This window comes from Gopherus flavomarginatus, chromosome 20 (genome assembly GCF_025201925.1).
Source record: "Gopherus flavomarginatus isolate rGopFla2 chromosome 20, rGopFla2.mat.asm, whole genome shotgun sequence".
NCBI lineage: Eukaryota > Metazoa > Chordata > Testudines > Testudinidae > Gopherus > Gopherus flavomarginatus.
In genome coordinates this window covers 15,633,345-15,652,972 of record NC_066636.1, presented here as the reverse complement: position 1 = coordinate 15,652,972, position 19,628 = coordinate 15,633,345, and the positions used below count along the sequence as shown (strand labels likewise).

Here is a 19,628-nt window from a genome sequence, read left to right as displayed (position 1 = left end):
GCTGAAGTTACTGAGGGCTCCAGGGGACATACCTCAGCCCCTGCATGGGAGAAGCCCTGGGCAGCACAGCAGGGGAGGGGGATCTCTTACACCCAGGGAGGCCAGCTTAGGGAGTTCTTTAGGAGAACTGGACGGATGCTCACTCGCAGGGGCCAGCCCCTCACTCACTGGTATGGTGAAATGGAAACCGGTTCAGGTACAAGCCGTCTCTTTAAGCAGGAGGGACCAGGAAGCATCAGGATGTTGCAGTTGGTGCAGTGGCAGCAGGAACTCAGCGGAGGCGGCTACAGCACAGCTACCTGAGCAGGATGCAACCCCTGGCAAGAGCCCCCAGGCACAGCAGCAGCCAGGCAGGTCTTAGTCAGGCTACAGTTTTTATTGGGGGATTTTTCGTGGGAGATTGGGCAGCTCCCCCCTACAGGAACTGGGCAGGGGTTACATGGAATTGGAGCGGACAGGAATCGTGAGTCCCCAGCACAGTGGGTCCACTGCCCCACACTGAGGGCAGGGATGCAAGGCCAGTTGGCTGCTGTGTTTGCGTGGAAGGATAAGGTCTGACGCTGGAGCATCTAGAGCCACCATGCAGGCCTCTGCCAGCCCGGACCCCTCATTTCTCCTTGTGCTCGATGAGCCCCTTGGCGATCAGGTCCGGGATCTCCACTGCCAGCCACGGGCCCAGCTGCAAGGCAAAGAGCACAGGAGGCTGTAAGCACGGCTCAGACGCAGACTCCCCCCATTCCCCCACTGATGGAAACGCACCCCCAGGGCCATGAGATGGGCCAGCCCGAACTTGGGCACATTCCTGGCCCATAAGGGCTTGAAGTGGTCAGTCAGGCAGATCTTCCCTCCCCTGCAAGAGACAAAACAGATGTGAGGGAGAAGCCCCAGCCACAGGAGACACTGAGGGAAGACAGAGCCCAGAGCCTAGGAGGGGAGACAGAGCCTGGTGTCGTGGGACCAGGGGAGATGTGGAGAGGAGACGGAGCCCAGCCTCATGGGACCATGAGAGATGCAGAGGCACTGCAATAGGGGTGTCAAGCCCAATCAGCCCCCGAAACGGAGCTGCAGCTCTCACAGGCCTGGCCCCATTGCGACCCAAGGCAGTTTCCTCTGCCTCACCAGGACGCCTGGGGATCAACTCAGACATGGGATCTCCTCCACTTCCTGTCCTGCATCAAGGGGCCGCTTTCCTGTGCTTTGAGCAACAGCTGCCATGTTCCACCCCCGAGGCGGCTGCATTTACCAACAGCTGCCACGGCCTATACACATGAGTGGGACGTAAGAGGCGATATAAAGACAGTCCCAACCAAAGCCTGGGATCTGAGTCAGGAGCTCTGGTCCCTACGGCCTGCAGAGAGCGGAGGTGGGAGCACGCCAGGGCTGCCTGACCTGTACATCTTGGCCGTTTTCCCATCCAGCTCTGGAATGGCGATTTCGGGGGCGGTGGACGGGTACGTAACGGGAATCTGCAAAATAATAAAAAAAAAAAAAAAACCCAAAACCCACTCAGTGTGCCCATGGCCACACCAGCCCCCTCCCACTGCATGAACAGGGAGCAGTATGTGTAATCCAAGTTCCAGCTGCTGCTCTCTCTGCTCAGCCACACAGCTGGGAGCACTGACCCTAGGCGTCTTGTGAGCTTCCTACGGAGTTTACACCCCAGATGCTGAAGTGGAAGCTTGTGGGTAGGCGGGAGGGGAGTACCCTAGTTTAGGAGGGGCAGGAGGGGGCAGGGCCCCATTGAGGCAGAGCCCTTTGCTAGCCCCAAGTTACACAAAGTTCCCCGACACAATCCCATTGCAAAGCTCTGTGTAAAGGGCTCCCTGCTCTCAGCTCGCTCAGCAGCTGGGCTGCACTAGCCAAGTCCCACAGGACTCCTTCCTGCTCGCTCTCACCCTGCAGGGCGGGCGATTCTCTGTCCCTTCCCGGCTAACATCCTCAGTGTGTTCCCTTCCTCAGCCCCTGGCTCCTGCGGCCCAGGGGAACAGCGATGCTGCGAACCTAGCCAGCTCCTCCAGTGCTGCAGGGAGTGGACGAGAAACCTCTCCCTTCCCCAGCCTTGGAGCAGAGCAGGCGGGCTCTCCTCCCTCAGACACCCCCGCCCCAGGGACACTCACGTCAAACTCAAGGGCAAACTCGTACTTGAGCAGGTCGTGGATGTACCAGCACTTCCCGAACCACCTGCAAGAGAGAGAGATGGGAAGGAGGGGGCAGGGAGAGACCCCAGGGGCTCTGTCTGTTCAGCTTAACTAAGAGGCGGATAAGGGGTGACGTGGGGAACAGAAATCTGACAAGTGAGGGCTGTTCAGTGCAGCAGACAAAGGTCTAACCAGACCCAATTGCTGGAAGCTGAAGTTTAACCGTTGGAACCAAGGTCGTGGGGGATTCTCCATCGCTGGCCAGGTCTGACTCAAGACGGGACATTTTGCTAAAAGCTCTGCTCTGGCTGCTGCAGCCTGGACCCATTCTCCATGGCACTCAGTTGATCCAGGCTCCAACCCATCAAACTAATGAGTCCCTTTGTATGTGGGCACATGGAGCACCGCACACCCAACAGAGCGATGCCGCAGGCCAAGGCCTCTCTGACGTTGACAAAGCCTGGGACGTGGCAGCACCACATGTGGCAGGCAGGCAAGCAGGGGTCCATTCACAGACCCAGGCTTGGTGGCTGGTAGCGAGAGCACAGAGGCAGGCGTCTCTCTGCAGTGTCACTAACAGCTGGGCCCAAGCCGAGCCGCTCTATGAGAATGGCAGAGTGACACATAGGGGATCGATGCCTATCCTAGCCCCAGAGGAGGAATGGGTGGAAGGCGGGTGCAGCACAAGGAGCACTATGAAGCCATTAGCTCACCTGGCAATAGGTCACAACTCCAAGAGGAGCAGCCGGATAAGCTATGACTGGCAGCCTAAGGACATGTGGGTCACCCAGCTGCACTGTACTCCCTCCTGCTGGGCAGAACTAATTCCAACTGCTCGACACCACTGGATCACACCGGGTGCCCCAACACTCTTGCAGTGGATGCAGCCAAATGGAGACTACAGCTCCCAGCATGCAGTGCTCCATCCTCACCTATGCAGTCAAGCCACATTGCCTGCAGGTCCCTAGCTTCCATCTCCCTGCTACTGAAAAGGGCAGCTGCAGTCTGTTCCCTAGTATACACATTGGAGGTGGCCCCTGAGCTCCTGGCGAGGTGCCACACAGCCCAGGGAGGGGTGGCATTTCAGTGCCTCCTGCCACAGGAAGCACAGTGCAGACTGGATCACTAAGCACCTTGCATTCTCTGTAATGGGAACATGTCCATATTTATCATGCAGGGATGAGAAATTGCCTCCAGGGACCAAGCGGGCTGAGATTATTATACTTTATTCCACCAAGAGATAGATTAGAGCACAACCTGGGGGACCTGCCACAGGAAAAAGGGTTTGATGCCTTCCCTGCTCCTTGTGGATGGATGGAGAGGTGGGAGATGGGCAGGGTTCTGTACGCTTTGCACAGTAGACGTTCAGTTCCCCGCAACCCCAGAGTGGTCTCTGGCCAACCAGAGAGCTAGCAGAATTAGGATAGGAAGGACATGACACAGATGTGAGAAAAGACTGTTCAGAATTCCTTTTCTTGCTCATGCCTCTAACTCCAGCAGCTATCGGTAGACCCGTTTGCCAGAGACTCAGCCTTCTGCTCCTTTTTCAGTGAAGGGCCACAACAGCTCCCAGTGCAGATGCAAGGGCTCCCACAGGACTGGGACTTGGTATGCTCACAATTACTCAAGGCCTAGAGAGCGGGCTATAGCAGAGGAAGGCCCATCAGAGAGACAGGAGGGCCTGGAGCCATGGCAGCCACAAACATGCCTACCTTGTCCCTTCCTTGTTGGACTCCAACCTGAACCAGTCATTGTCAGCGTTCTTGTTGTTTTCCACATACTGGGAAGGGAAAAACAAAGGCAGTGAGTGGGTACAGGCAACTCCACAAAATCAGAACCCCCATACCATGCAGTTTGTGTCTAGCCTCCCAATCCATCAGAAGCACAGAAACCAAAATTCCTGTTCCCAAAATCTACGCAGGTAACGGAGATCTCTCTGGGCATGTTTACAGTGTAGGCATATTCCTTGCAAGGCAGAAAGATCTATTGCTGCTGTGGTGAACACCAGCTGTAAAAGCCCCGCAGCCAGCAACACAAGACTGGCACTAGCATCGCACAGAGCCACCAAAAGCAGATGCTGTCAAGCCCTGAGGTACTGGGCATGGGGCAGATGGCAGGATTCCTGGGTCGGGTTGCTGCTCATGGGATGCCCTTAGTACACAGGCCTGGCCGGGCACCACAGGGGGAGGATGTTGCTGGTTTCCTGGTGACCTGTCCTTTAGGCTACACTAAATGGAGACTTTAAGGCAAGGGTAGGTGCCCCTGCACCCTGGGCTTGGGAGCCAGCTATACTCTCCCCCCAGATCCCTGCACTGTGGGGCCCCTGCAGCCCCAGATACCTCAGGAGCAGGACAGTCTGCACCCCCTGGAGCACAGGGAACCCCACTGGGGCCTGGCTAATGCTCCAGAGACGGCGGGGGAGGGCGCAGCCCCACATCCGCAGCAGAGATGGGGGGAAGGGGCAGACCCAGGGGGCGGAGAAGGGGCAGCCCAGGTCCCCCATAGAGAGATGGGGGAGCACATTTGAGTGTGACTCTCTCTGGCCACCGTCCGGGAAGGGCCACGTCGGTGCGAGAGGGGCGCGTGCTCCCCACAGCGAGGTCTCCCGGTCCGGACACCGGGTGGCCCCAGGGGAAAGGGCGGCCTGTCCCCCGCACCAGAGACCCCGGCAGCAGAGCGCTGACCGGAAGCGGTTTCCGCCCGGCCCCTTTGCCGGTGACACCCTTCCCGGAAGCGGAAGAGCCTAACCTTGATGAGCGCCTGGTATTCCTCCTTCAACCGCTGCACCCACAGCTCCCGGTCCCGGGGCCCCGCGTTGGTCTTCAGCAGCGGCAACTCCGCCACCACCCGCCGGATCGCCTCGTCCGCCATCTTTACTGCGGGAGAAGGAGCGGAAGTGGTGTCACAGCAAGGCTCGGGCTGGGCAGAGGCGCCATGTTTGTTGATGGCAGGGATGGCCCGGGGGCGGGGCTGAGGAAGCCCTGACCAATCCGTGCCGAGCTGGCCGGGACCCTGCCCCGCCTCGCGCCCCGCCCCCTGCCCCGCCCACTCAGTGCCCAGTCCAGGCGGCGGGGCTGGCGTGGTGCGATGTCCGCTCCGCCAGGCGGTAACTTGCCATTGGCAGGACTCTCCACGCTGCCCCTGATCCCCCCGTAAGCTGGGATCCGCAGGTCCCCTCCCTGCTGCCTTCCCCGTTACGCTCCCAGACCAGGAACGTTTTAAAACTGGAGTTTTATTAAATTGACTCTACATTGACAGCACTGCTGCCTACCTGCAGCCAATGGGTAACCTCAGAGAGCCACCCCAGTCACATTGCCAGACGCGGCCATGTCATCCTCATCCATAACAATTTTACCTTCAGCCAACACTTTGTCCAAGCCATGGGAACAGCCCTGGGTCCTAGGATGGCTCCCCATTAGGCCAACCCCTTCATGGGCCACCTTGAAGAATTTCTTGACAAATGCACCATAAATACATCAATGATATTTTCATCATCTCCATAAACAACCTGAACTCCTGCATAGATTTGACCAAAACTTCAATAACTAACAGGTATCCATTAAACTCTCTCTAGAACATTGCTGTATCAGCTTCCTGGACACCATAATCAACTTCAACGATTAAACCCTCCAGATAACTATATACGAGAAGCCCTCAGATCACCATGCCTGCCTTTACAGATCCAATAACCCAAATGCACCAAGAAAGCTGTTATCTACAGCCAGGCACTCAGATACCACAAACATTGCTCTGAGGAGGAAGTCCAGGATACACATCTTAACACACTTAAAACCACCTTCTCCAAACATGGACACTCCACCAAAGAAGAAGGGGTCTCCGGGCCGGCTTGGCTGCAGCACTGGGACTTGGAGCCAGGCCCAGAGTGCCCAAAGCCCAGGAATCTCACCCTAAATCGCCAGGAGAACCCCCGTTTGCTAGGCAGTTTGGTGCAGTTTACCTGCTCTTGGGAGGACAACTAGGCACTGGAACCAACAGAGACTGCAGAAAGAGCCAGTTATTCTCTATGGAGGGCAAAAGGGGATTCTCCATTGTTCCCTGTGGCTGGGGGTGACTGTGACCCTGGTGCTCCATGTTGGCATCAGACGGGTACACAGTTCCAAGTCTATACCCAGGAACATGCCCAGACAGGCATATTTCCCCTGTGATCACCATCCAGGGACAACTGAAGGTCCCTAGAAGTGTGGGGGGGGCTCCCACAGGTGCCCAATCTGTGGCCCCACCCCCATGGCACCCCTTCCCCTGAGGCCCCGCCCCTTCCCCGAGCCCCTGCCCTTGCACCACCCATTCCCCCTGAGGCCCCACCCTCTGCTTGCTCCTCTCTCCCCCCTCCCTCCCATCACTCACCCTTACAACTCGTAAAAAGCGGGAGGGCATAGCCATATCCTCCTGGTCCCCCTGTTCCGGTGCCTAGCGCCATCTTCACAGTATTCCACCAAAGGGGGCTGTGATGAACGGTCTCTGCTGATCGCTAGGAACTCGCTGGGTGCCATGGTTATTGCGGGTTGGATGTTCGGGATGTCAGAGTTATGTAGCATGCAGGATATTGTGTCCAAAGCTGCTGGAGGGGAAGCAGGGGGCTGGGGCAGGGTGGTTCTCAGAGCTCACCAGGAGAAAACAGCTTTCACCCCAGCCCCGCCCAGTATTTATAGTCTAGACAAGGCGCGGGCTTGGGCCGATACAAAACACAGAAAAGCCCAAGCAGCTGTTGGACAGTGGGGAGCATCAGGGAGAGGTGAAGTCAACAAAACGTCCTAGTTATGACAAGAGACAAAAGGGCTGGAACTATATGAAAGGAGAAAGAAAGGCACAAGAGGGGATCCCTTATGGGGGCAACCCTCTGCCAGTGGGGTGTCTCTTGAAAAGCAGATCCCAGCAATCTTGACTAGACAAGGTCTGTATGGACTGACCAGAAATTGAGGGGCTCGGTGCGATGAAGTGACGGCGTACAGACAGGTTGGAGGGACCAGTGCCTGGGGACAGAGCAAAACACTGGGGTAACTATTACCAGAGATTTAGCCACATGTTCTCTCTGCTCTGACCCAAGGACTCGCTCAGGGAGCCAAAGGGCTGCCGAGTGCAAATTGCCAGCATGAGGAGGGAAGAGCTGGGCTTGCAGAGGCTGGAGTGGGGCATTCGTGGTGCCAGCAGTTGGTAGTTTTGGGCAAACTTTCCTTGGTGGGCAGAGACAAGGCTCCCTGGTGCTGAAAACAGCCAGTAGCAATTCACCATGTAACCCTGAAAGGATCACAGTGATGAGTGGGGAAATCTGTACAATTTTTAAATTCTGGGTGACATGATTACATTGTTGCTATGAACATTGCTGTATTGTGGAATGTTCTGCTGTCAATGTGTGTTCACCATGGACTGACAGGACCGAGCCCATACCTCCTAAACTAGGGACAATGGAGATGAATGACTGTGCTTTGACTGGACAGTAGATACGCTAGAAAGAGTAACCACATCCTAAGGAAACCAGTTCTCTCTAACTTCCTTCAGCAGGGAGCCGAGGGTTTGCAGAGTGGAAAGTTCCCAGCAGAAGTATAAGGACACCTAGGTGGTGATGCTAGCCTGTAAAAAAGGACTCATAGGAGGAGGAAGCAGCTGGGCTCTGTGTTTCAGAACCCAAGCCTGTGCACTGCAGCAGAAGGTCCCTGGATGCCCCAGAGGACTCTTCCTCCAGCCCAAAGAATGCTCTGGAGTGCTGTGGATACGGAGGCAGGAAAATGCATGGAGGGTTTGTTCTTTTTCTCTAGATCTGTGTATTTCTCATGTGATTAAGTACAGAGCAATGGTGTGAGAATCCTGTGCAAAGTGTCTGCATGTTACACCAGTCACATGCCCCTTGAAGAGGTTACCCAACAGGCTCATACCTTCGGGCTGAGTTCTGGGAGAGGGTGTTGTGTCACCGAAGCACCCCTGTATTCACACCCTACACACTATTGTCATCATCTTTACACAGAATATGCCTTGTGAGGCGTCATTTGAAAACTAATAACACATTGATCATCAGTGTTCTTGCATGATGTATGTACATGGTGGGTAGTAAGAGTTATGGATATCTGCTAGAGTTATGACTAAAGTGTGTTTAAACCAGGCATGTCCGGGAGGAGTTGGTAACCAGGGCTGCAGTAGACAAAGGAATGTGTTGTCCCCACCTGGGAGTTATTTCCTAAGTACTTTGAAAGACAATGAGAATGTGTTCACATATCATGTAAACAGACCCTTCAAGCTAACAAGGGGTGGAGGCAAACCTGACTCGAACAGGTGGGGGAGGAGACAGCATGGGGTCTAAACCCAGCAGGAGGGAGAAGCTTGGTCTAGGTTTTACTATACAAAGAATCCACTGCAAAGATTTACGGGTCTATAAAGACGGGGTGGGGTGAACCTCAAGTGATAAGCAGTTGAATCAGCTGTCTATACAATGATGTTGTATTGTAGAAGTGTATAGCGTGAGATCTTTTCTGAAAGCCAGGGACACGCTGGTGATTGCTAGCATTGTGAAATATTCTGTAGTAAACACCATAGGAGGAAATGCGGATACTTCATAATATTATGTTTTCAAACCTGTGAGCAAATGGGGAGACAGGAGAGAATGTCACAGCTATTTACTTGTCTCCTGTGTTAATTAAGCATGGTGGACTCAAAGCAATGGAAGCCCCGTTCCCATACAGGGGGATGGGGAGCCCACATGAGGTCAGCCTGCATCTGAAACAAGCTCATTGAACTTAGGAAGATATATGCAAGGACGGAAGCCGTCTTTGGCATCCATCATTAGACTGAGACAAACGAGGAGCTCCTACACGCTGAGAAAGAGGGATCTTTCAACCAAGGGGCGTGTTTAAGGTCTCTGGGATCTTAATATTGGTGAGAAACCACCTGGACCAAAGCCTGTATCTTGCTAGATTAAGTTTTAGACTCTTTGATGCTTTTTCATTGTTATTTGCTTGTGACTCATAACTTTACTCCTTTAATTTGGCATCACTTATCCTGGGTCCTGTTGTTCATATATTTATATCATATACCCTTGCTGGGTGTATGCAAAGCTAGTGGAAGCCCAGAGTGGGGCTATGGACAGGCTGCTGGGGTCAGAGCGGCTGACCTGGGACTGTCTAGCACACAGACCCTGGCTCACGGTGTGACCTGCATGCTGTTTGGCTGGTTGTGAGTGTCCCGGGTTGGGAGCTACAGCAGCAAAGCACTGTGAGGCACCCAAGGTTGCACAGCAAGTGCTGACACAGTCCTGCACTGATCTGGATTGCCCCCGAACCCCATCACAGGTGTGTTTAAGCAACAGCGGGTCATCTGAGGGGCCATCTCTGGGCTGGGCAGCAGCCATGTGGTTGCAACTCTCAGGAGCGGGTGCTAGATAGATTTGTGCCCCAGGAGTGTGCCCTGAGACTGGGGCAATCCCTGGACTCTGTTCAGACTGGGGGGTGGGGGGGAGGAGGACATACTGGGGATTCAGAGATTGGATCACTTCACAGTACACCGATAAGTGACCAAGAGGGGTCGCTCAACTACAGCTGTGATGCAGGTGGGGGAACCTCTCCATTGTCCTCCATGGGGGTAGGAAAGGGGGACCCTTCATTTTTCTCCGTGAAGGGAGGGAGACTCCATCGTTCTCCATGGGGACTGCTGAGGACTTTGGGCCTTTCAAATCTCCAGCCACTGGAGGGCAATATAACCACAGAGTTGAAGAGTTCAGTCCCCTCCAGCAGGGGGCAGTGACGCGCACATACGGACACACCTGCTGATCCAATACACCAGGCAGTGCTGACTGGGAGCCTGAGGGACAAGGACCCTGCTCTGCTTGCATCGCACACACCTTGCACACCCACCCCATCGGCCGCATGCTCACACGCTCACCCTCTGCTTCAGGCTTTGCACCACGCGTGACGCTGTGCGTAGTCTCATCAGATTTATTGCTCCTGGGACCCCCTTCCCGCCCCCCGTCAGGTGATATCACCAGCTCTTTAGTGCCACAATCGGCCCACGAGTCTCCTCCTCTCGCTGCCATGGAAAGCGCCCAGCCTTGCTCAGCAGCTGCCCCGGGGCTGTTGGGAGCCGGCCACTCACTCACTTCTGCACAGCCTTCTTCCCGGTCTCCACCAGCTGGGTGATGAGCTCCACTAATTCAGTGTGCAGCCGCTTGGCGATAGGCGAAAGCTGCTCATTGGCCTGCTCCAGATAAGCCCTAGGGTGACAGACACCTGGTTCCTTAGAGACGGGCAGGACTTGGCTGGGGAGATGCAGCAGCCGGGGCCCTGCCTGCCTACTGGGCATGGGGACTGCACGCAACACCATGTGGGGAAACTCAGGCACAGAGCAGGCCTGCATCCTGCCCAGGCTCACACAGCACTCAGTGGCTCCTGGCCCCATGCTCAGCCTCAGACCATAATGTGTGCAGCAGACTAGGCTGGAAATGATCCTCACTGCAGCCTGGGACTCTGCTACTGTGGCTTTTCTGTTCTTCCCACTCCACCCGCCCTGCCTTGCTACTACAGGCTGGGGTGGCATGTCAGAGGGCCTGGAGCAGGGACAATCTGCTCTCTCAACACTGCAGCGTCTAAGTGCTGAGGCTCCCCAGCTGCTTGTGTGCACCCAGCAGACTCCGCCCGTTCTGAACTCCCCATTGCCCCTCTCCCTCCAGGTGCCCCCACCCCCAGATGGCAGCACCCCCCCTCCACACTCCCCACAGCAGCCCGTACCTTGCCTGCGTCTTTAGTTCCTCGGTCTTCGCCTTCTCCGGCAAGTGCTTGCTCAAGTATTCAGACACCGTCTGGAAATACTGGGTGAAGACATCCGAGAGGCTTGGGGTTTCTGCGTTGCGCTTCACCACTGCACCTGGGTGGCCCGGAGAGCTGGGTTAGGCCCCTGCCTCATGCAGTCTGTGGGGCTGGGGCAATCCATCAGCCCCAGGGAGTCCAGAGGAGATCCGTTAGCCCCATGGGGCAGGGGGGAGTGAGGAGATCCCTCAGCCCCAGTGGGAAGGGCCCCAAAGATTGTGCCCAGTTCCCTGCGCTAACCCACTTGGCCACACCCCCTCCCAGAGCTGGGAACAGAACCCAGAAGTCCTGATTTGCGGCTACCCTCTAACCTAGCCCCTCCCTCCCTGAAGAGGCTGGCCCTGGGTGGCAAGGTGGGTGAGATCAGGAGCGTACAGGGAAGAATCTCACCCACCAGTGAATTCCAGGGCTGCTTGGGGGAAGCAAGTGGGGCAATTTGCCCCAGGCCCTGCAGGGGCCCTCATGAAAATATAGTATTCTATAGTATTGCAACTTTTTTTTATGGAACAGGCCCCCGAAATTGCTTTACCCCAGGCCCCCTGAATCCTCTGGGCAGCCTCGGTGAATTTGGCTCCTGCCGAGTGTGCAGCATGGCCCGCAGGGAGCTGCTGAGGGCTGGAGGTGCGAGATCCATCCCACAATCATCCCCGGGGCCAGCGCGGACGGACCGTGCTGGGGGTGGAGGGCATGGCCCTGGCGAGGCTCTTACCTTCCAAGCTGCACACACAGAGTAGCACCACAGCCAAGACCAACACCTTCATCGTGACAGGCGCTGCGCTCCGGGACCTGCAGGGCAGAGGGGGCTGGGAATCAGCAGCTGCCCCAACCATCCCCCTTGTCCCTGGCTCACCAGTCAGGCCCCCGGGGAGGGCCTGATTAAGGAGAGGGGCTAATTACCCCATTAACAAGGAGACCAGCCACAGGAGCCCAGGAAGATTGTGCCAGGGGGGCGGGGAGGGAGGCGCACCCCCTTTAGGTAAAGGCCAGGAACGCTGGCTAACAGCACAGGTGCTCTGGAGTGCGAGGCGGAGGGGAACGCGGGGCATAATGGCCGGGCAGTGTCTGTAGGACAGAAGGGCTCTGAGCAGGCCATGCACAGGGGAAGCCCCTAACGTGGGCACCACTGAGATCTGTGGCAGAGGGGATCAGGCTGTCGATCTCCCCAGCATGACAATGGCCCTCTGCCCTGGCACTCAGCTCGGCCAGGCCTTGGTGGGGGCTCTGCACAGCTGATCCCTGCCTCCCCACCTGCCTAGGCCCAGTCCCTGGGAGGCCACAGACAGCAGCGCAGGCTGAGTGGGGAGACAAAAGCTCTTCCACCTTGGGACGGGGAGGAAGCAGGGGGCACTTGTGGGCATGGCAAGGGCTGCCTGGTAGCCCAGCTCCGCTGGTGACCAGGCAGTGAGACTCCTCCAGCAGCGGCTGCGGGGGACCCACCCAGGACTCCCCCTGGGGCACTGCACAGGGAGCCGGGGGAAGCTGAGGGCAAGTGGGCTTTTATCCCACCCTGCCAGCCAGCCTCATCCAGCCGGGTCCTGTCCACAACACGGTGCCCACCTGTGCTCATGAGGGACAGCACTTCCCACCTCTGCCAGGGGAGGAGCACTAGGCCAGAGCCTGGATGGTGTAAGTGGCCCTAACCCCACTGATGCTCCCAAGGGGAGTTGGACACGCTCCCGGGTCTCCCCGGCCCCCAAGGAGCATTTCCAGGGCAATTTCTGTTTATAAAATAAATCCCTAATTGCCCACTCCCACTGCCACGGCCGCCCAGACATGGGCCAGCATGGTACTAGACCCAGGGGAGCCGAGCAGCCTCTGGGAGGGGAAGGCAAAGGGGCTGCTAGCCCCACGATCAGTGCCAGCGGCCCAGGGAGCAGCATAGGGCTGGTGGGGCCCCATGGAAAGACACTAGGAAAAGGAAGGAAATAATTCAAGGGTCTGTGATGCTGAGAGCAGGGCACATGGGGTCAGCTGCCCTGCCCAGCCATGTCCCTCCCTGGTCCCCTTTCCCTGCCCCTCACCCCCGCTGCCCCCTGCTTCCCCGCTCAGCTCTGCCCCAGCCCTGCATGTCCCCAGGCACCCCACTGTCCTGCTCAGTCCTGCTGTGCCATGTCCCTGGTCTCCCACGCTTCCACCCCATTTCTCAGCTCCCCACCGCCCCCATCTCTTCCCCTCCAGCCATTGGGTCCTTTGGGCCAGTCCCCCATGCATTTCCAGAGGGCAGGGAGGGCTCCAACAGGGGATATCTCTGACCCTTGCTCCCCTGGGCCCCCTGGACAGGAGGGTGGGATTTGCCTGGCTCCCCCTGCCTTAGAGTGGATCCCCTGGCTCATTCTCTGCCCTGTAGCCTGGGGAGCCCTTGGCGGGTGAAGGTGATGGGGTCAGGGGATCTGAGTCCCGTGAGATGCCTAGAGAGGGGCATGAGCAGCTCAGCCTCACCTGGTGCCCCCTCACCCCCCGGGACCAACTCCAGGGTGGCTCTTGCTGTTGAGTGGCAGAAGTGGCACCAACCCCCCAACTAATCCAGTCCTGGGCAAAGGCTCTCTCACGCCCAGGAGCCAGCCGGGCTCTGACGAGGCAGGCGGGGGACCGCTCTCAACCACCCAGGGAGGGCGAATCTCAGTTAAAAAATCCAACGTTAATTCAAAATCTCAAATAAGCTCATTGTTTCCCTGTAAACCCGCCCCCGCCCCGCTCTGCTCTGCAGACAGACCTGCCGGGCTGCTCACCTGAGGCCTGGGCTAGAAACTGGTCAGGAACAGCAGGTGACCTGGCTGGGGCTGCAGGAGCTTATATCCCCTGACCTGCTGGGCCAGCCCGCGCTGCCCACTCATTGGTCCCCGGGCCGGGGATTCACTGCTGTGCTGGGGAGGGGAATGTGCTGATGTTGTGCTGTACAATCACTAACTGACAAATCCCTGGTAAATAGGCTGGGGCTAAGGGTCGCGTGGTGGGGGTTGCTGGCCATTGCACAGTGCATGGGGCCAGCGGGACAAACACCAGTGTCACCAGACAGTGTCTGAGGCACTGGCTAGGGTCTGCTGGGCACCAAGGGTAGTACTGTTACGGGCACTGCAGCAGCACGCTCTGTCCCTTGCAAGGGGTAGTGGTGCCCGGGGCCAGCGGTCACTGTTCAGCTAAATCCCCCCCTTTAAGGAAACGTGTTTAGGGGAACAGCAGACAACCTGGGGAATGGGGCCAGGTGTTAATCAGGGAGCTGGTGAAAGCCTGGCTGTGTGGTGACCCTAGGAGCAGGGAGCCCCTGGAAGCAGGGCTGGAGCCTGGCTGTGGGTGGGCTGGGGAAGCAGACCAAGGGTGGAGGGTGGTGGAATCCTGGCACAGGGGGAAGGGTTTGGGCAAAGGAGATAGTATCTTTATACAGACTTGATAAATTGGGCCCCAGGCAGGGGAATGTGCCAGGAAGGCGTCTGTAATGAGATTCAGGGGAGGAGCAAGGCAGTGGCGTGCCAGGCTGTGCCACAAAGGACATGCTCTGGACTGGCACCCACCCCGCTGGCATTGTCTCTTCCTCCCATAGTGCCTACACGTCAGGAAAGGAGATTGCACAGTGGATCTCCTGCAGGGAGTCAGAGTTTAGCACAGCCCTGGATGTGTCTGACCAAGAGTGAGCTCTGGGGCTGGGCCTCACCATAAGGTAGAGCAAGTATCAGGCTTCAGGACAGGTCACTGCTAGGGTCAGGAAGGAATCCCCGACCTGAACCAACCACCCCCAGGTAGCACTGTACACCTGGCCAGATGTGCTAGGTGCTGCAGCAGGAATTGGCCATCATGGATAAGAGCTCTAGATTAGCTGGAGCAGACGGGCTGTCCCAGGAAGCAGATGGGGCAAGCTGAGTGGGTCCCAGGGCTGTGGGCTGAGCTGGTAGGGCTCACTACTATCTCCTATTCCCCTGTGAATGGGGGCCTGGAGAGGGCAAGCGTGGGGCTAGTGGAGCTGGACAGGGCAGTGACTCAGCCCTGCCTGTCATGTACCCCACAGGGAGAGCATTAACCCTTACAGCCTGTGTGGGGCGCACAGGCCAGCGAGCAGGGAGAGCTGGAGGATTCTCTGCAGCTTCCGGTCTTCAAACCACAATTTGAGGACTTCAGTAACTCAGACATAGGTTAGGGGTTTGTTACAGAAGTGGATGGGTGAGATTCTGGGGCCTGCATTGTGCAGGTCAGACTAGATGATCATAATGGTCCCTTCTGACCTTAAAGTCTATGAGTCTATGAGATTCCAGCTGCTGGGGCCTCAATCCAGGAAGGAGCCTGGAGCCAGCCTGCCTCCCTGGCCCTCACTAGTACCTCCCACCGCAGCCAGTTCCTAGGGGCTTAGCCAGCATTTGCCATGGGAAAAGGTCACACTGCTTGGCAGGAGGGTACGGGGCTGGAGTCCTCCAGGAGTGTCTGATCCATGAGGCTAGGGCTGCTGATTTGCTAGCTGACCTGGAGCCCTGCAGGGGAAAGCTGGGTGCAGGCTGGGGGGAGAAGTCTCCTGGCTCCCTGCACCGCACTAGCCTCTGCTCTCCCTCCGAGCTGTCCTGTCCGGACTAGTCTAGTGCACCCACACCATCTGTGCACCTAGGGGTGAAGGACAGTGTGACTTAATCTTATCACTCACTGACCGTTAACCTCCAACATGTCAGGATGAGTCAGCGGGGTGGAGGTGGGAGTGGCCCTATGGGACATTCCAGGTTAAGCTGCGCAGTGCAGGGGGGCGGAAGAGCATTCATTGCTCTCCAGCTCCTGTCCTTGGAGGATCTCAAAGCCCTCGAACAGCATTTATTTATCAGGCCCACAGCCCCTGGGGAAACTGAGGCACAGAGCCAAGGCATGACCTGTCCAAGAGAGCCAGGAGCAGCATTCCGCCTCCTGTGCCTAACCACTCCACAGAGCACCTAGGAGGGGTGTTCGACTGCCCCTGCCACAGGCCAGCACCCAGCCGCATGAGGAGCCTGGCTGGGCGGGCCCATGGCAAAGCTCCCCAGTGCAGCTGGCAGAGAGGGAGAGCAGCTGTAAGGTTTCCCTGACTCAGACAAAGCTCCTCAGTCAGTAGCAGCAGAAAGTGGCTTGCTGGCTCTCTCCTGTTGTCACATGGCAGATCCCTGGAGCTGGCTCAGTACTAAGGGCCCTGTGGCTTCACTGGCCACAGAATGATGGGGAGACAAGGCCTTGGGGCAGCCGGCAATGGGGCTAGCAAATCCCTGAGCCCAGAAGGGCAGGACAGATCCGCAGCCCTCACTGGCCTAAGCATGCGGCCCTCTGCAGGGGCTGCATGGATCCCTGAGCCCTCCAGCTGCATGTGCCAGGGCAGCCCTGGCAGGGGGAAGGCTTGGCTGGTGTGGGGCCTTGGAGAGAGGGAATGGGCCAGTTTGGCAGCCCCCCTCCCCCATGCAGGTCGGGTGTGGGCTGGAGTTCTGCAGCTGGCCTGGCCTGGCAGACAGCGCTAGGGCGCAGGGTGAGCCCCCCATGCCGCTGTGCCTACAGATCCACAGCTCCCAACCCAGAGGTGCCAAACCATTTGCTTTTCCACGGGAGCTTGCAATGACCATGGGTTTGGGTCACTGCCTAGGTTTGGCCCGATGTTGGCAGGATGACTGGGCGCTTGAGGGACGCACACAGGGTCACCCGCCCAGATCAGAATCTCGCTAACATCGGTGCGAAGCCAGAGTCACCTGCTGGTGTTGGCGCAGCTCCTGGGGATTCCCGCAGCTGTAACCGAGAGCAGAGGCCAGGCCAGGGTCCCACCCAGGCCCAGAGGACGTGTGTGTAGACAAACCCCTGGGACGTGCTCGCTGCAGTGTCTGGAGCTCCTAACTGGGCAGCCTGGTGTCCTCTGTGGGTGACAACATGATGTTCCTCATCTCTCCTCCAGCCATTTGCTCAGACGTGCTGCAGACTGTTAGAGGAGACGCACACTGTGCTCTCACCCACATCTTGCATCTTTCTTGCTCTGGTTTTCCTTCATTTAAAATGAAAATCATTGTTGGGTGAAAATCTACCACTCGCTCCTTGTGTACAGAGGAGTCTCAAGTCAACCAAAGAGCCTGCAGCCTTCCCCCCGCCCACACCAGTAGGGCCCAGTCAGAGTTACCCAGATCATCTTAGCACCAGCATTTCCTGACTTAAACCTGGCGTCCATAACCCAAACATTGCCCTGGGTCGCAAACAGCTCTACTCTGTGTTGGCACAGCCCCACTCCCTGCCCTCTGGGTTAGGGTCACCTTCCAACACAGATGGGCCTACTCCACCTGCCCCACTAAAACGGGGCCCAGGCAGGAACTCTCCTAAAGCCCAGAGGTGTCCAGGGCTCAGTTTGGGCTACTCCATTTTCTGCAGTCTGGCACAAACCATCCTGGTCAGGTGGCACCGCCAAAGTGCTGCATGGCAGCTCCCATGCCTGGCTGCTTCCCTGACAGCGGGAGAGGCCCCGTGTTCCTCTGTGCAAAGGGCCAGTTATGGAAGTGCCACCCCCACACGGGCAGCACTGGGGCAGACACACCCAGGACAGGCAGGTCGCAGGCCTGGGGGATGCAAGGGGGCAGGCCCTGCTGGACTCCTGCTCTCACAGCCAGATAGCAGGAGGGCAGCGCAGAGGCCCTGCCAGGCTCTCTCCCCGCCCCGGCTTGGTCACTTTGTTTGTTTGATTCTGTTTCCAGGAAAGCCCTGTGTTGACAGTGGGGAGGCAGTGGACCCTGGAGAGCAAGCAGGGGCTGGGAGTTGCCAGTGAGGGCCCTGCTCCAGCTGGGTCACAGGGTGCAGAGGGCTCCTCTCCTTCAAGCGGGGTGGGGGGGTCACTAACATGCTTGGCCTGAGGCAACATGGCCAGGACCCCACCCTGCAGGGGAATCACTTGGTTAATCTGGGCCCTGTGATTGGGGGTCATGAGAGGAGGTTCTGAGGAGAAAGGGATGAGAAAGGGACTCCCTCCCCCATCAGAATAGAGAGCTGGAGCAGGGAGAAAACAGGTCCCCCTTACCCCTGCTGATGCACAGCAAACTACAATTTCCCCTGCCCCCCCCCCAGTTCATCTGCTCCCTCATTCAGCAGCCAGCTCCCACAATGCTGCGCTCCAGCCAGTTCCAGCCCCCCAGCGTGGAAACACCCCCAAACCCAGCCCAGGGGCAGGAAACTGCAGCTGCTCAGACCCACTGCTGGGAAGCCCCAGGGCCATGGATTCTCTGTCACTTGAAGTCTTTAGCTCATGATTTGCGCACGTCAGTAACTCAGCCAGAGGTTAGAGGTCTATTACAGGAGTGGGTGCAGGAGGTTCTGTGGCCTGTAACGTGCAGCAGATCAGACTAGAGCAGGGGTCGGCAACCTTTCAGCAGTGGTGTGCCAAATCTTCATTTATTCACTCTATTTTAAGGTGTTGCGTGCCGGTAATACATTTTAACATTTTTAGAAGGTCTCTTTCTATAAGTCTATAATATATAACTAAACTATTGTTGTATGTAAAGTAAAAAAGGCTTTTAAAATGTTTAAGAAGCTTCATATAAAATTTAATTAAAATGCAGAGACCCCAGACCAGTGGCCAGGACCCGGGCAGTGTGAGTGTCACTGAAAGTCAGCTCGCATGCCACCTTCGGCACCCGTGCCATAGGTTGCCTATCCCTGGACTAGATGATCACGATGGTCCCTCCTGAGGTACAAGTCTGTGGCTCACCCCCGTGGGTCCTGCAGCCCGTCAATGGGTGGAGGGTGGAGGTGGAAAGAGCTCAGCATGGCTCCCAGACCCCAGCGCCGGCAGGAAGAAGCCAGGAATCAGGAGTGAGGGACAACCATCGCCCTGTCATAGGCCCTGCTTCGACTGAACCCAGGAGAGCTCACATTCTGCTTGAATACACACTGATGAGCTCCCATCCTCTTGCAGAACTTCCCTGCCCCTGGGGGGTCCCAGCCAGGCACAGTCACCAAACCAGATACAGAGGGATCACTGAGCCCCCTGAAAATGCAGCCAACTGGGGTGCATTTTAAGAGTAGGTTAAGATAAATGTCTATTAGGGATGGTCTAGACAGTATTTGGTCCTGCCATGAGGGCAGGGGACTGGACTCGATGACCTCTCGAGGTCCCTTCCAGTCCTAAAGTCTATGAGTCTATGATTGGGGGGCTGACAGTGCATGCAGTGCCAATAGCTCAGAAGAGGGAATGTCCTACAGAAAGTGTGTATGGGGGGGGCTGCCTAGTCTGGAGTTTGTGCAGGCCTCCAGAGGCCCCTCCCCCCTTAACCAAAAACGGTGGGGAAGGGCTAATGACCACCAGGAGCTTCACAGACACTAGTGATCTCGGCCCCACAACAGCCAGGGGGGTCAGGATCACTGCTCCATTGTACACATGGGGAAACTGAGGCAGAGAGGAGCAACGGGACCTGTCCAGAGTCACAGGTGCCACAAGTGCCCCTGACACCCAAGCCCGGCTCTGGCACCAGGTCCCTCCGTGGCCCGCCCGGGGCTGCTGAAGCACAGCAATGGGTCGGGGGGGCAGACCCCAAGGCATTGCCGGGCGCGGCCGGGATACCAGGGATAATTAACCAGAACAAGCGGTACAAGGAAGTGAGCCGGCAAACAGCTGCTCGCTCACGCCGTCCCCCCCAGGGACCCGCCCGGACCCCTCACCCCCAGCCCGACGGCACCTGGGGGGCGGGGTGCCCGCCTCCAACATGGCGTCCGGGGCGGTGGC

At 57.4% G+C, this 19,628-nt stretch overlaps 2 protein-coding genes across 5 annotated transcripts; both read right to left on the bottom strand.

Moving 5' to 3' along the window:
- Positions 1–355: 355 nt before the first annotated feature.
- On the bottom strand, positions 356–5,041 carry UFC1 (ubiquitin-fold modifier conjugating enzyme 1). The gene is made up of 6 exons (XM_050929983.1): positions 4,887–5,041; positions 3,851–3,918; positions 2,118–2,181; positions 1,390–1,466; positions 760–850; positions 356–679 (listed from the first exon to the last, which is right to left on the bottom strand). Exons 1-6 carry the CDS (start codon positions 5,007–5,009, stop codon positions 608–610), a joined length of 495 nt encoding a protein of 164 aa, XP_050785940.1. The 5' UTR covers positions 5,010–5,041; the 3' UTR covers positions 356–607.
- Positions 5,042–9,952: 4,911 nt separating this feature from the next.
- On the bottom strand, positions 9,953–19,628 carry APOA2 (apolipoprotein A2). 4 transcript variants are annotated; one of them, XM_050930002.1, is made up of 5 exons: positions 19,582–19,628; positions 16,624–16,910; positions 11,655–11,731; positions 10,868–11,003; positions 9,953–10,353 (listed from the first exon to the last, which is right to left on the bottom strand). In XM_050930002.1, the coding sequence occupies exons 3-5, from the start codon at positions 11,704–11,706 to the stop codon at positions 10,236–10,238; spliced, it is 306 nt and encodes a 101-aa protein (XP_050785959.1). In that variant the 5' UTR covers positions 11,707–11,731; positions 16,624–16,910; positions 19,582–19,628; the 3' UTR covers positions 9,953–10,235. The 4 variants fall into 4 exon arrangements, with proteins under 4 accessions (XP_050785959.1, XP_050785963.1, XP_050785962.1 ...); XM_050930006.1 differs by having other exon boundaries at positions 16,728–16,910; XM_050930005.1 differs by lacking the exon at positions 16,624–16,910 and adding an exon at positions 13,675–13,809 and having other exon boundaries at positions 19,582–19,606.